Raw genomic sequence first — 13346 nt, 5'->3', positions numbered from 1 at the left:
TACAGTAGCAGAGTTGGAAGGGACCTTGGAGGTCTTCTAGTCCAACCCCCTGCCTAGGCAGGAAACCCTATACCGTTCCAGACAAATGGCTATCCAACATCTTCTTAAAGACTTCCAGTGTTGGGGCATTCACAACTTCTGGAGGCAACTTCTGTTCCACTGATGAACTGTTCTAACTATAAGATATAAGTCTAAGGACTATTTTCCTCCCTCCCGAGATGACACAGCAGTTAGAATACAGCATTGCAGGCTGACTGCCCACAGCCAGGAGTTCGATCGTGACCTGGTCAAGGTTGGCTCATCCTTCCATCTTTCCGAGGTCGGTTAAATGAGGACCCAGATTGTTGAGGGCAAAGAGGCTGTCTCTGCAAAGCGCTTAGAGTCTCGGCTTTACAGCAGAGACTTCCAACTTTAGCAACTTTGAAGACTTCAGCTCTGCTGGCTGGGGAATTCGGGTAGTTGAAGTCCACAGGTCTTAAAGTTGCCAAGGTTGGAGGCCCTTTGCCGCGAAGCTCAGCGGAGCGGTCTATGTCTTAAGTGCTATTGCTAAAAGGAGAAGGGGGGAGACGACGCGGGCACCCTCCATGCATCCGGCCAAGCCGATGGCGGTTTGCTTCGGCCTGTTTGAAAGACGGGCAGCGTTTTCCCCGCAACAGATGTGACTGCCACAACCTGGCCACCTTAGGAGAAGCGTCTGTTCTTCAGGCAGAAACAAACGACGCTCCTCACCCCGCTACTACAGGGATGCCTTCCTCATTCTCCATATATGGCAATATTGCTCCCAGCTTTTTAGTGCGCGAGGAGCTTTCCATGGTGACCGCCAGTCTTATCCAGCAGCATTCGAGACGGGGAGAGCTGGCCTAGTTAAGTGGCGATTTCTTCAGTTTGCTGGAAGAGAGCGGAGGGTGATTTAATATCCTATTCCCTTTGGATGAGCATGGAACACTCGGGAGGATTCCGTCCTCCGCACCTGATCCAGATGTAACAGAGATTGTGAAAAGCACAGGAGGAATTGAAGCCGCGGGGTTGAAAAGTTTTTAATTGCCTAACCAAAAATGGTAACAATGGGGACAGGCCTGACCCAGAATCTGAGATGCTTAATTTAGAACAAGCGAACATGCAGGATGCAAAGATGGGCCTTTTTCAGGAGCAATCTGCCTTGGGCATCAGTGTGAAAATAGACCAGGTCAACCAATGCCCGGATAAAAGTTTCCTCATTTTTCACGCACAAGTATTTGTTTAGTGACCGTTCAAAGTTACAGCGGCACTGGAAAAAGTGACAGTTTTCACACTTAAAACTGTTGCAGCATCCCCATGGTCACGTGATCAAAATTTAGACACTGTTTGTTGGTCGCCTCGATGTAAAAAAGACGTGGAGGCTCCAGAAAGAGTGCAGAGAAGAGCAAGAAAGAGGATTAGGGGACTGGAGGATAAAACATAGGAAGAACGGTTGCAGGAACTGGGGATATCTAGTTGAATGAAAAGAAGGACCAGGGAAGACATGATAGCAGTCTTCCAATATCTCAGGGGTTGCCACAAAGAAGAGGGAGTCAAACTATTCTCCAAGGCACCTGAGGATAGAACAAGAAGCAATGGGTGGAAACTAATCAAGGAGAGAAGCAACCTAGAACTAAGGAGGATTTTCCTGACAGGTAGAACAATTAATCAGTGGAACAGCTTCCCTCCAGAAGTTGTGAATTCTCCAGCACTGGAAGTCTTTAAGAAGATGTTGGATAGCCATTTGTCTGAAACAATATAGGGTTTCCTGCCTAGGCAGGGGGTTGGACTAGAGGACCTCCAAGGTCCCTTCCAACTCTGCTATTGTATTCTAAATATGACCAAAGCACAATAGAAAGGAATGATAAAGCTCCATTTCCTTTTGGTCATCTCTCAAACCTTTAATTTCTTTGGCTTCACTGTCCCTCACTCCGTTTCTGCGCTCTTCCTAATGCTTATCACAAAAGAGAATCGTGTCACTGTCTTATGGGACTTACTTTATCTACTCCTATTTTCCCATCGTCTCGTCTTTGCTGTATTTATGTGTTTGCAGAGATGCAGAGGAATTAAAACGACCCGAAAGTCTGAATTTAATGCAAGATAGGGAACGACCGCAAGGATTAAGGAGCCTTATAGATCGGTCAGAAAGGTAAGGACCCGAAAGGGGGGGGGGGGGGAGAAATATCCTTTGCTGAATAAAGTACAAATCACCACGTGAGAGAAAGTTTTATTTAAAGAAGGAAAAGAAATACTTTCCATAACTTTATACCCTTCCCAGAGCTCAGCTATTAGACTTAGAACTTAGAATAACTTTATTGTCCCGTTGAATGTACACTAATCGGCATATATGGAAATGAAATTTTGTTGCATAACAGCTCTCAAAGGGTCGCCACCTTCAATATACACTCCATAAACATGACAAATATGCAAATAAATTAAATAAATGTTGGGTAAATGACAGGCATCCCAAATAAAGCACGTTTTGGATGCTAACTCTTCAGACAAATTTCTTTCACGGTGATGTGTAGCGTGCGGTGAATTATTTTTCATTCATTCGTTGGATTTTCTTTATCCTGCCTTTTACTATTTTATAAACAAGTTAAGGCAACAAACGGAATGTTCCTTCCTCTTCCTATTTCTCCAGCAATAACCCTGTGAGGTAGTTTGCGCTGAGTGAGGGAGATTGTCCCAAAGTTACCCAGCTGTATTTTATGGTTAAGGTGGAACTAGAACTCATCATCCCCTGCTGGTTGGCCCAGAGTCACCCAGTCGGCTTTCATGCCTCTAGGCGGGACTAGAACTCTCCATCTCCTGGTGATTGGTCCAAAGTCACCAGCTGGCTTTCATGCCTAAGGCAGGACTAGAACTCTCCATCTCCTGGTGATTGGCCCAAAGTCACCCACTTGGCTTTCATGCCTAAGGCAGGATTACAACACAGTATCCCCTGTTGGTTGGCCCACAGTCATTCTCCCAGGCTTCCATGCATAACGGCAGGACTAGAATTCTGCGTCTCCTGGTTTCTAGACCCGCACCTTCACCGCTACGCTCAGTGGAGTGCGCAAGCTGAAATCCCTGCGAGCATAGTATAAATGCTCCAGTCTGTGGAACATCTGGCACAACGTGCAGTCACAGCACCCTACGTTTCCCCTGCCTCCCATAAATTCCTCTCTCCCTCCAGGAGTTGCCGAGAGTCTGCTGCCCATGGATCTCTGTCCAATGCTCACCATCAGGTAAGTAATCTTTGAACACATTGAACACACGTGGCCAACTTCCGAAGGACGCAGCTGGTGGTTTTTCTTTCAGCTCATTGTCCCTCTGTATCTCCATCCCCCCCCACCCCACCCGCAGAACGTTCCCGCAGAGGCTGACCCACCCAGACGGCGTGAGCCCTTCATGGAGTGGACGCGGAGGGAAGCGCAGCTGGCGGCCCTGCACCATGAGGAGGAGAAGAGGAAGACAAAACAGATTCAGAAGGAAGCCGTTCTTGATTTTGTCAAAGTAAGGACCTTCTTGAAGCCACCTGTCCGCCGTCCCAACTAGAAAAGAAAGACTCTCGGCCCAGAGTGTTCTGACCGAGGCTTCCCCAAAAAGCACGAAGCAGATTCCTGGTCCCGACAAAACCCCTTTTATTAAGCGAATGTGAATTCCTCTCATTCACCTTCAGCAAAGGTCTGGCGAACAGTCTTTCAAAGGTGAATTTATGACCACAGACCTTATCCAGCTTGGAAAGCTGCCATGTGAATATTTAATAAACAAACGCAGTGTGTGCAGGGAAAGACTGGCCATGGTGTCTCTGAGATTCATGGACAGATCTTCACACTCCCTCCTTCGGTGGGGGTGGCTAGATGGGAGGACATGTAACTGAGTGGGTGTGGCCAACTTCATGTCACTCACACACTCAGTCCCATGACCCCATCACCAAGCCACGCCCACCGAAATGGTGGCAAAAAGGTTTGACGGAGGGGGGGACTTCCAGCCTCGCCAGAGCTAAGGGAGTGCCTGCAAACTATCCAGTAAGAAAAAACAGCTTTTTGTCCCCCCTGACCCTCCAGGAATACTCTGCAGGCTTCAGCAGGGCTGGGGGAAAGCAAAAACGCCTCCATTTTTGCGGAAAATGGGCTGTTTTTCATGAAAACTGACGCATTTTTCCCTCCCGCCAGCCCTGCTGAAGCCTGCAGAGTGCTCCTGGGGGGCCAGGGAGGGCAAAAACGCCTCCTTTTTGTGAAAAACAGCCCATCTCTGCAACTGGCATGCGCACACCATTTAAAAAAAGGGGGGGGATTACATTTTTTTCAATGAAGACAGTTCTACTTGGGTGCACCTCGGTTCGCCCACATAACACCTATCCTCCGCGAGCTGCGCTGGCTACCTGTCGATCTCCGGGTGCGCTTCAAGGTGCTACTTACCACTCATAAAGCCCTTCATGGTAGTGGATCTGCGTACTTGAGAGACCGCCTCCTGCCAATTACCTCCTTGCGACCAATAAGATCGCATAGATTAGGCCTCCTCCGAGTTCCATCTGCCAGTCAGTGTCGACTGGCAACCACACGGAGGAGAGCCTTTTCAGTAGTAGCTCCGACCCTTTGGAACGATCTCCCCGTGGAGATTCGTACCCTCACCACCGTCCAGACCTTCCGCACAGCCCTTAAGACCTGGCTATCCCGTCAGGCCTGGGGATAAAGACCACAATCTGTCCCCACCCGGATGATGAATGAATGTTGTGTACTATTTTACTCTCATGTATTGTTTTATGTTTATTGTTTTGTACCCCCCCCCTCCCTATTTTATGTAAGCCGCCCTGAGTCCCCTCAGGGAAAAGGGCGGCCTATAAATGTTAATAAAATCAAATCAAAATCAAATCTACGCATGTGCAGAACAGAAAATAAAGATGGTGGCACCCAGGATAGAACCAGTGGAATCACATGTCCGGCCAAATTCCTATCTATTCAGCTGAACTGGTAGGAACCCACCTCTGATCCTCCCCCTCTTCCTTTCTGACCAGTGGTGGGTTTGAACCTACTCTGTGGGTGTGGCCTCCTTTGTGGGAGTGGCTTGCCGCCCATGTGACCGGATGGGAGTGGCTTGCTGCCCATGTGACCGGATGGGAGTGGCTTGCTGCCCATGTGACCGGATATGAAGATGCCGACGACACTTGTCAGAACCACCTTAAATTACCTCCCACACAGCACTGGCATGCATAAGAATAGGATGTAAACTTGTTTCTTAATAGGCATCTTTGGTTTGCGTTAAAACAACTTCAACACCCGCAATGTTCTGATTGCACCACAAACGCAGTAGTCATCCTTACCTTTCACAGAGGCACTGAGTTTTATAAATAGGAGCATGATAGTGTAGAATAATCATATCCAAGGACCAGTGGTGGGTTTCAAAAAGGTTTGGAACCTCTCCTGTAGGTGTGGCCTGCTTTCCGGGTCCACTGGTGGAACCTCTTCTAACCGGTTCGGTAGATTTGATGAACCGGTTCTACTGAATAGGTGAGAACTGGTAGGAACCCACCTCTGTTTCTGACCCTGTCCTTGGTTGACCCTCCGGCTGAGCGATTTCTTTTTTCTTCTTTCCAAAGCTCAAGGCGTCCCACAGTCCACGGAAGCAAAACACCCTGGAGAACGAGGTAAGCCTGGATGAACGTCCGTTGCCCTTTTCGTTCCTTGGACTAAAAGCTTCCTAGGCAGATGATTTGCCCCCTTAGGGCTCTGACGAGAAGCCCGTTTCCCGGGAAATGCCCCCCACCCTCCCTATGGTGCCAGTGGAACTGCCCGAAAAGCAAAAAGGGTCATTAGGAAAATGCAGCAATTGATCTAACAGGGTTGCCTTTTGTTGGGACTTGTCCCCCTCCTCCTCCTGCCTTGGTTTTGAATCTTTCCTGGAAAGGACAGAGAAGGAAAGTTGGAGCGGATAATAAAACCGGGCTCAGTAAAGAGAAGACGCCAGCGATTGTTCCGTTGGGACTCTGCAGTCTTTTCATTCAAAAGAAACGCTCCTGAAATCTAGGCTGGTTGGCCACTCGCCCCCTGGCTGGCCCATTCACATTGTTTGATGAAGACGTTTCACGATCCAGCTAGGCAACAAAATCAGTGTTAGAAGGGAGTAAGGATCACTCCCTTCTGGCACTGATGATGTTACCTACTTTGGTCGTGAAATGTCAGCAAGAAAACAGTCAGGTTCAGAGAGCACCAAGGACCACACAGCCCTCCTCCTCCTCTTCTCCTTTCCCCATCTCCTCCTCCTCCTCCTCTTCAGCCCCTCCTCCTCCCCTTCTTCTCCTCCTCCTCCTCCCAAGCCCTGCTCTCTTCACTGATGATATTATCTAGTTGGGTCATGAAATATCTGGAAGAAAACGACCAAGCTCAGAAAACACCAAGGAACCCCACAGTCCTCCTCCGCCTCTTCTTCTTTTTCTTCTCCTCTCCTCCTCTTTTGCTTCTCCTCCTCCTCCTCTTCTTCTTCTTCTTCTTCTTCTTCTTCTTCTTCTTCTTCTTCTTCTTCTTCTTCTTCTTCTTCTTCTTCCTCTTCCTCTTCCTCTTCCTCTTCCTCTTCCCCACCTCCTCCTCCTTCTACTTCTCCTCCTCCTCTTCTGCTTCTTCTTTTTTTCTGCTTCTTCTCTTCTTTTCCTTCTTCGCCTCCTCCTTCCTCCTCCTCCTCCTCCTCCCAAGCCCTGCTCCCTTCCGGCACTGATGATAATATTTAGTTGAGTCATGAAATGTCTGCAAGAAAACAACCAAGCTCACGGAACACCGAGGATCCCTCCTCCTACCCCTCTCCCTCCCAACCCCTCCCCTCCCAGCACTGATGATGTTACATAGCTGGATAACGAAACGTCTGCAAAAAAGCAACCAAGCTCAGAGAGCCCCCAGGACCCCACAGTTCAACCCTGAGCTGCAAATAATCTCTTCTTTTGCTGCGATTGTGAAAAGCCCGGGTCTTGCTTGGCGGTGTTGCTCCTTCCCTGGCACACGCACTCGCTTCGGGACACACACCTGCTTCACAAGCATGTGCTCTCCTCTGAATTTTGCAAGCCACGGTACGCTTGAAACCTCGCAAGCACTCAAGGCTGAGACCAGTTGGCCCTCATGCCCCATTTGCCATTGGCTCTTCCCCTGCAGCACGTTTTTCTACGCCGGTTGGACATTGTGGGTTTTTTTTAATTTATTTTACTAATGGAAAGTAATTTTGATAATGCGGGGTGGCAGATCAAATCCTTCACCCTTATAAAACTTTCCAGTCTGGTTTCAGTCTTGTTTTCTCTTTCGTGGTTGTTTCAGTGCCTCCCAAACTCTCTCTGTGTCTTACAATAATACAGTAGCCGAGTTGGAAGGGACCTTGGAGGTCTTCTAGTCCAACCCGCTGCCTAGGCAGGAAACCCTATATTGTGTCAGACAAATGGCCATCCAACATCTCCTTAAAGCGAATGCTGGCTGGGGAATTCTGGGAGTTGAAGTCCAGACATCTTCAAGTTGCCAAGGTTGAGAAACACTGCCTTAAAGACTTCCAGCGTTGGGGCGTTCACGATTTCTGTTCCACTGATTAATTGTTCTGTCAGGAAATTTCTCCTTAGTTCTAAGCTGCTTCTCTCCTTGATTAGTTTCCACCCATTGCTTCTTGTCCTGCCCTCTGGTGCCTTGGAGAATAGCTTGACTGCCTCTTCTTTGTGGCAGCCCCTGAGATATTGGAACTCTGCTATTATTATTTTTGTGTGCCTTTCTAAATATTATGTTGAGGCTTTGCAAAAAGTGCAGAGAAGAGCAACTCAGATGATTAAAGGCCTGGAGACTAAAACATACTAAGAACGGCTGCAGGATTTGCGTTTGTCTAGTCTGGAGAAAAGAAGGACTAGGGAGGGGACATAATAGCATCTTCCAATATTGGAGGGGCTGCCACAAAGAAGAGGGAGTCAAGCTATTCTCAAAGCACCAGAAGGCAGGACAAGAAGCAATGGGTGGAAACTAACCAAGGAGAGAAGCAATCTATAATTAAGGAGAAACTTCCTAACAAGTGAGGACAATTAACCAGTGGGACAACTTGCCTCCAGAAGTTGTGGGTGCTCCTCCAGCACTGGAGGCTTTTAAGAAGAGACTGGACAGCCACTTGTCTGAAAGGGCATAGGGCCTTCTGCTTGAGCAGGGGGCTGGACTAGAAGACCCCCAAGGCCCCTTCCAGCTCTATTGCCTTCCTTGTCGGAAAAGTTTGGCATTTGGAATCGTGCTCCATTTGGGGGGCAGCCGCAGCTCCGGAATCCATTGCAGGTGGGCGAAAGGCTGAGAATTTGTGAAAGAGCTAACGGGGTGTCCCCCCCCTTCCTCCTCCCCCAAGCCAGGTTTTCATTCATACTCCGCTTCTGTGCCGCTTCCTTCCCCATAAAAAGCCTTGTTAATTCCAGGCGTCTGTGCTTGTCTGCCTACGGTGTTGTTTTGTGTTTCTCTGTCACTGACACGGACATCTCTCCCGCATTCCCAGTGCCCCTTTCCGTCCAGAAGGTCTCAGCACACTGACGATAGTGCCTTGCTGGTGGTAAGAATCCTGCACGCCGTAGCCTGCGTTTTTGTGTGTGTGTGTTTGTGTGTGCATCCGAGATCAGAGTTAGCATGCCAGCCGAGGCCGTTCATCAGCGCAACCCCCCAAATAGCATAAAACATGGCTACCCCTCGTTTTTCCTAAATCACATCATCCTGGCAAACCGTAACTCCATGGAACCGGTTCCCGGTACCCAAAAGGTTGGGGGGCCATTGTGTGAAGTGAATCGCTGGGGTTGTTAAGTGAATCATGCGGTCATTAAAGGAAGCTGGCTTCCCCCATTGATTTTGCTGGTCAGAAGGTCACAAATGATGAATTAAATGATCCCGAGACAGTGCAACCGTCATAAGAGTCAGAGCCGAGGTGGCGCAGTGGTTAAATGCAGCACTGCAGGCTACTTCAGCTGACTGCAGTTCTGCAGTTCAGCGGTTCTAATCTCACCGGCTCAAGGTTGACTCAGCCTTCCATCCTTCCGAGGTGGGTAAAATGAGGACCCGGATTGTTGTTGGGGGCGATATGCTGACTCTGTAAACCGCTTAGAGAGGGCTGAAAGCCCTAGGAAGCGGTATATAAGTCTAACTGCTATTGCTATAAATAGGAGTCAGTTGCCACGCCTCTACATTTTTGACACGTCCTGGGGCTACAGGAGCGGTCATAAATGTGAAAAACAGCCATGAGTCCCTTTTTTCAGTGCCGTTGTAACTGCAAAGGCTCACTAAATGAACAGGTGTAAGTTGAGGACCAACTGTGCAACTTTACTTACAAGGGCCAATCCAATAAACTTGGAATTTCTACCCATCCCAGAGACAACTGGTGGATAACCAGTTCATCACAATACACATTTCCCTCCCAAATGCTAAACTTTTTTGAGCTTGAAATATGGGTGCTCCTAACACCCTACAAGGTTTTTTTTTTTAATCCAAAACTCCTAGAGTCGCTCTGTCGGTGAGATGGGCGGCGTATAAATTTAATAAATAAATTAAAAAAAAACACTTTATAGAGTGGTGAAAATCTCATTGGGATACCCTCCCGTCAAGGTCGGGACAGTCGGTTCAAATATAAAAACAGCGGAACAACTTTCGTGTCACATTCAAAATATTTTGCATAACAAAACGGTCCTACGTGCAATATATTTCATTTATTCTGGCAAAAAAATTGGCCCAGAAATAAAGTGTAAATGGATCCTCCTCCTATTATTGTGGGAAAACTTTCTATTATTTTGATATGGCAAGGTAGATTTGGATGGGCGTTGTGCTTGAATGTGATACTCCTGTTAGTGTTTCTCAACTTTGGACCCTTTAAGATGTGGGGAGTTCAACTCCCAGAATTCCCCAGCCAGTTGAACTCCACGTACCTTAAAGTGGCCAAAGTTGAGAAACATGGCTTTCTACGTTTATCCAGGTCACCTTCCAAAGACACGAAAACCGTTTTCATGATAAGCTTTGTGTGTGGTGTGTTTGTAAAAGTCATTTCAGTCATAAATGTTTGTCACCAATTTGGGTGCTCAGCTCTGTCTAATGGAGACTAAACACTTTGTTTAAATCCCTTGACGTCATCGCTCCCATCTTTAAGATTGTCCAATGTTCATGTAACCCTTATTTCCATGTTTTATGCTATTTCCTTCCTCCTCTAAAGATCCTTGGGGATCTTACCCATTAGCTGCTGAAACCCAGCTGCTTTGACCTAGAAATCTGCTTGCTCCTGCATGTTTATGCCTTGCATGCGTTCTGTGTTGTGTTTGTGTTGTGTTTGTGTTTTTGTCTCCTTTTCACTGAATGCTTCATATCGTCCTGGAAAGGAAGAAACCGTCTAAATATCATCCACTCCGGCCCAGTTGCTGCAACACAGCACTGCATTTGTTTCCTTGCAAAAGTAGAAAGAGGTTGGAGCCTGGTTCCAAATTTCAGTTGACAGAATGCCGGTTTAGTCTTAGCCCTGATTAAGCTGGATTGCATTTTAAATCTTAATCATAGTTAGGAAAAGTGGTCAGTTAACACCAGAAGACTCACACAATCCACTCTAGACCCCTGAATTAAGGAACGAGATATGTTACAGCTCATTGCCACCTTCCTTCCTTCCTTCCTCCCTCCCTCCCTCCCTCCTCTACCTACCATTATCCTTCAGCCCACCCTTCCTCTTCTTCCTTCAACTTTTCTTCCTTCCTTCCCTTCTCCATGTCCTCCCTCCCTCCCCTTTCTTTGTCTTTTCCTTCCTCCCCCTCCCCATGTCCTTCCTCCTTCCTTCCTTCCTTCCTTCCTCCCTCCCTCCCTCCTCTACCTACCATTATCCTTCAGTCCACCCTCCCTCTCCTTCCTTGGTCTTTTCCTTCCTTCCCTTCTCCATGTCCTCCCTCCCTCTCATTTCTTCATCTTTTCTATCCTTCCTTCCCTTCTCCATGTCCTTCCTTCCTTCTTCCTCTACCTACCATTATCCTTCAGTCCACCCTTTCTCTCATTCCAACTTTTCTTCCTTCCTTCCCTTCTCCATGTCCTTCCTTCCTCCCTCCCTCCCTCCCTCCCTTCCTTCTTTCTCTACCTACCATTATCCTTCAGTCCACCCTCCCTCTCATTTCTTCATCTTTTCTATCCTTTCCTTCTCCATGTCCTTCCTTCCTTCCTTCCTTCTTTCTTTCCTCTACCATTATCCTTCAGTCCGCCCTCCCTCTCCTTCCTTCAACTTTTCCTTCCTTCCCTTCTCCATGTCCTCCCTCCCTCCCCTTTCTTTGTCTTTTCCTTCCTCCCCCTCCCCATGTCCTTCCTTCCTTCCTTCCTTCCTTCCTTCCTTCCTTCCTTCCTTCCTTCCTTTTGTTTTTCCTATTTATACAGCTGCCCCAACTCAGACAGTGTGACATACAATACATGCACGTGCACACAGGCACGTATATGTATATATACACAGACACTCACACTCACACACATATTAATAGTGACTGCAAAAGTACACCGTACCAGGCAGCTTGGGTGCAATCCCAAAACATCTGGCGCACCACCTGAACAGCCCCGGCATTGACGAAACTGCCCTCGGGTCAATTGCGAAGGGCAGCTTTTGTTTGGGACCGCTTCCGTTTTGCAACGAAGACCTTCGGGCATCAACCTCTCTGCCTCTCCCGGCTCCTTTGGAAGGGCTCGACTGGCGGACAGAAATCCCAAGCCCAATCCAAATATCCTCCTGGTGATTGACCTAATATTGTCCAGTTGGCTTTCCTGCCCAACGTGGAACTGGAACTCATCGTCTCCTGGCGATTGGCCCAAAGCCCCCCCCCTCCAGACAGCTTTCATGCCTAAGGCAAGACTAGAATTCACCGTCTCCTAGTTACTCAGCCAGCACCTTAATCACCCCACCGAACGTTTGATTTTTGTTGCGCAGACCGTTTTGCTACCGATGGGGCCTTGGCAATGCCAGCTCTCTCCAGCACCAGTTTTTTCTCTCTTTCTTTTTGGATTGCTTTCCATCTCTTGGCACTTTTGTGCTGGGGACGGGGGTGGGCGGGGGTGAGGGTGGCAGGGCTCTCCCAGCATAATGGATCATTGTCTGGCCCTGCTTTGTTCTCCACTTCCCCTCTTACATCACAGTGCCTGGCCAGCCAAGACGTTTCCCCAGCCCCGAACAAAGGTTTTAGCTCTGGGGTAAGGAAATTGCCTGAAACCAGATCCGTCCAGCCAGCAACCCGAAACCATGCCTCCGCCCGTCGCATGCAGCGAAATGAAATTGTGGGTTTAGGCTCCTCCTTCCAAATTTACGGTTCGCGGCAGGTTTTCTGGTTGCCTGTTGTCGTAGGTTCATGGCGGTGGCTAAAATTATTGTTTTGGAAGCACTTTGTGCCTTTTAGCTGCAATTAACACACCCAACTCTTAGTCCCCAGCAGATTTACAGCAATGCAGTTTTGCACAACTAGGGAAGGACAGAGTTAATAGTATAGAGGATAGCATAGGATATTGGAATGAAGAATAGAATAGAGATGGAATAGAATAGAATAGAATAGAATAGAATAGAATAACAGAGTTGGAAGAGACCTTGGAGGTCTTCTACTCCAACCCCCTGCTTAGGTAGGAAACCCTACACCACTACAGACAAATGGTTCTTCTTAACAACTGTTGAGCGTTGGAGCATTCACAACTTCTGGAGTAAGTTGTTACATTGATTAATTGTTCTAACTGTCAACTCAGAACTAAGGAGAAATTTCCAGAACAATTAATCAGTGGAACAAATTGCCTCCAGAAGTTGTGAATGCTCCAACACTGGAAGCTTTTAAGAAGATGTTGGATAACCATTTGCCTGAAGTGGTGTAGGGTTTCCTGCCTAAGCAGGGGGTTGGACTAGAGGACCTCCAAAGGTCTCTTCTGATTCTGTTATTCTATCCTATCCGTCCTAACTCAGTTGTGCAAAACTGCATTGCCGTAAATCTTCTGGGGACTAGGGTGGGTGTGGGTGTGTACACACGCACAAGAGCGGGAAGGAGAAAGGACCCCCCGAGACGTCTTCGGCTTTGAAACGGAGATAAGCATCGCCCCCCCTAGAGTCGGGAACGACTAGCACATATGTACAAGGGGAACTTCTATCTTTCATGGGAGTTGTAGTACTGCATCTGGGGAGATGAGCAAAGTTGAGGGAAGTCGGTGTGGACATTTGCTATTTATTAATCCTGAATTATATTTTTAAAATTGCATCCCGCTCTCCATGGAGCGGGAGAGGGAGGCCAGCTGGCATCTAGTTATGGTTTTGGAAGCTTCCAGGAGAAATTGTGGAATTAATTTTGCAACCCGGACGGTCCCAACGTGTTTGCTTTGTCTTTGGTGAAGGTTTTGTGTACTGTGTAT

At 47.9% G+C, this 13346-nt stretch overlaps 1 protein-coding gene across 4 annotated transcripts in view; it reads left to right on the top strand.

Moving 5' to 3' along the window:
* LRCH3 (leucine rich repeats and calponin homology domain containing 3) overlaps positions 1 to 13346 on the top strand; it is a 104686-nt gene that overhangs the window by 71117 nt on the left and 20223 nt on the right. For 2 of the 4 annotated variants that reach the window (XM_032225163.1, XM_032225166.1), the window contains exons 11-15: positions 2051 to 2146; positions 3176 to 3227; positions 3346 to 3495; positions 5582 to 5629; positions 8473 to 8526. In XM_032225163.1, coding sequence (XP_032081054.1) covers positions 2051 to 2146; positions 3176 to 3227; positions 3346 to 3495; positions 5582 to 5629; positions 8473 to 8526 — 400 coding nt within the window. The remainder of the gene's footprint in view (positions 1 to 2050; positions 2147 to 3175; positions 3228 to 3345; positions 3496 to 5581; positions 5630 to 8472; positions 8527 to 13346) is intronic. The other 2 variants (XM_032225165.1, XM_032225164.1) reach the window with 2 other exon arrangements.

This window comes from Thamnophis elegans, chromosome 10 (assembly GCF_009769535.1).
Source record: "Thamnophis elegans isolate rThaEle1 chromosome 10, rThaEle1.pri, whole genome shotgun sequence".
In the NCBI taxonomy this organism is placed as follows: domain Eukaryota; kingdom Metazoa; phylum Chordata; class Lepidosauria; order Squamata; family Colubridae; genus Thamnophis; species Thamnophis elegans.
The sequence above is the reverse complement of the archived record's forward strand: the minus strand, read 5'-3'. Positions and strand labels throughout refer to the sequence as shown.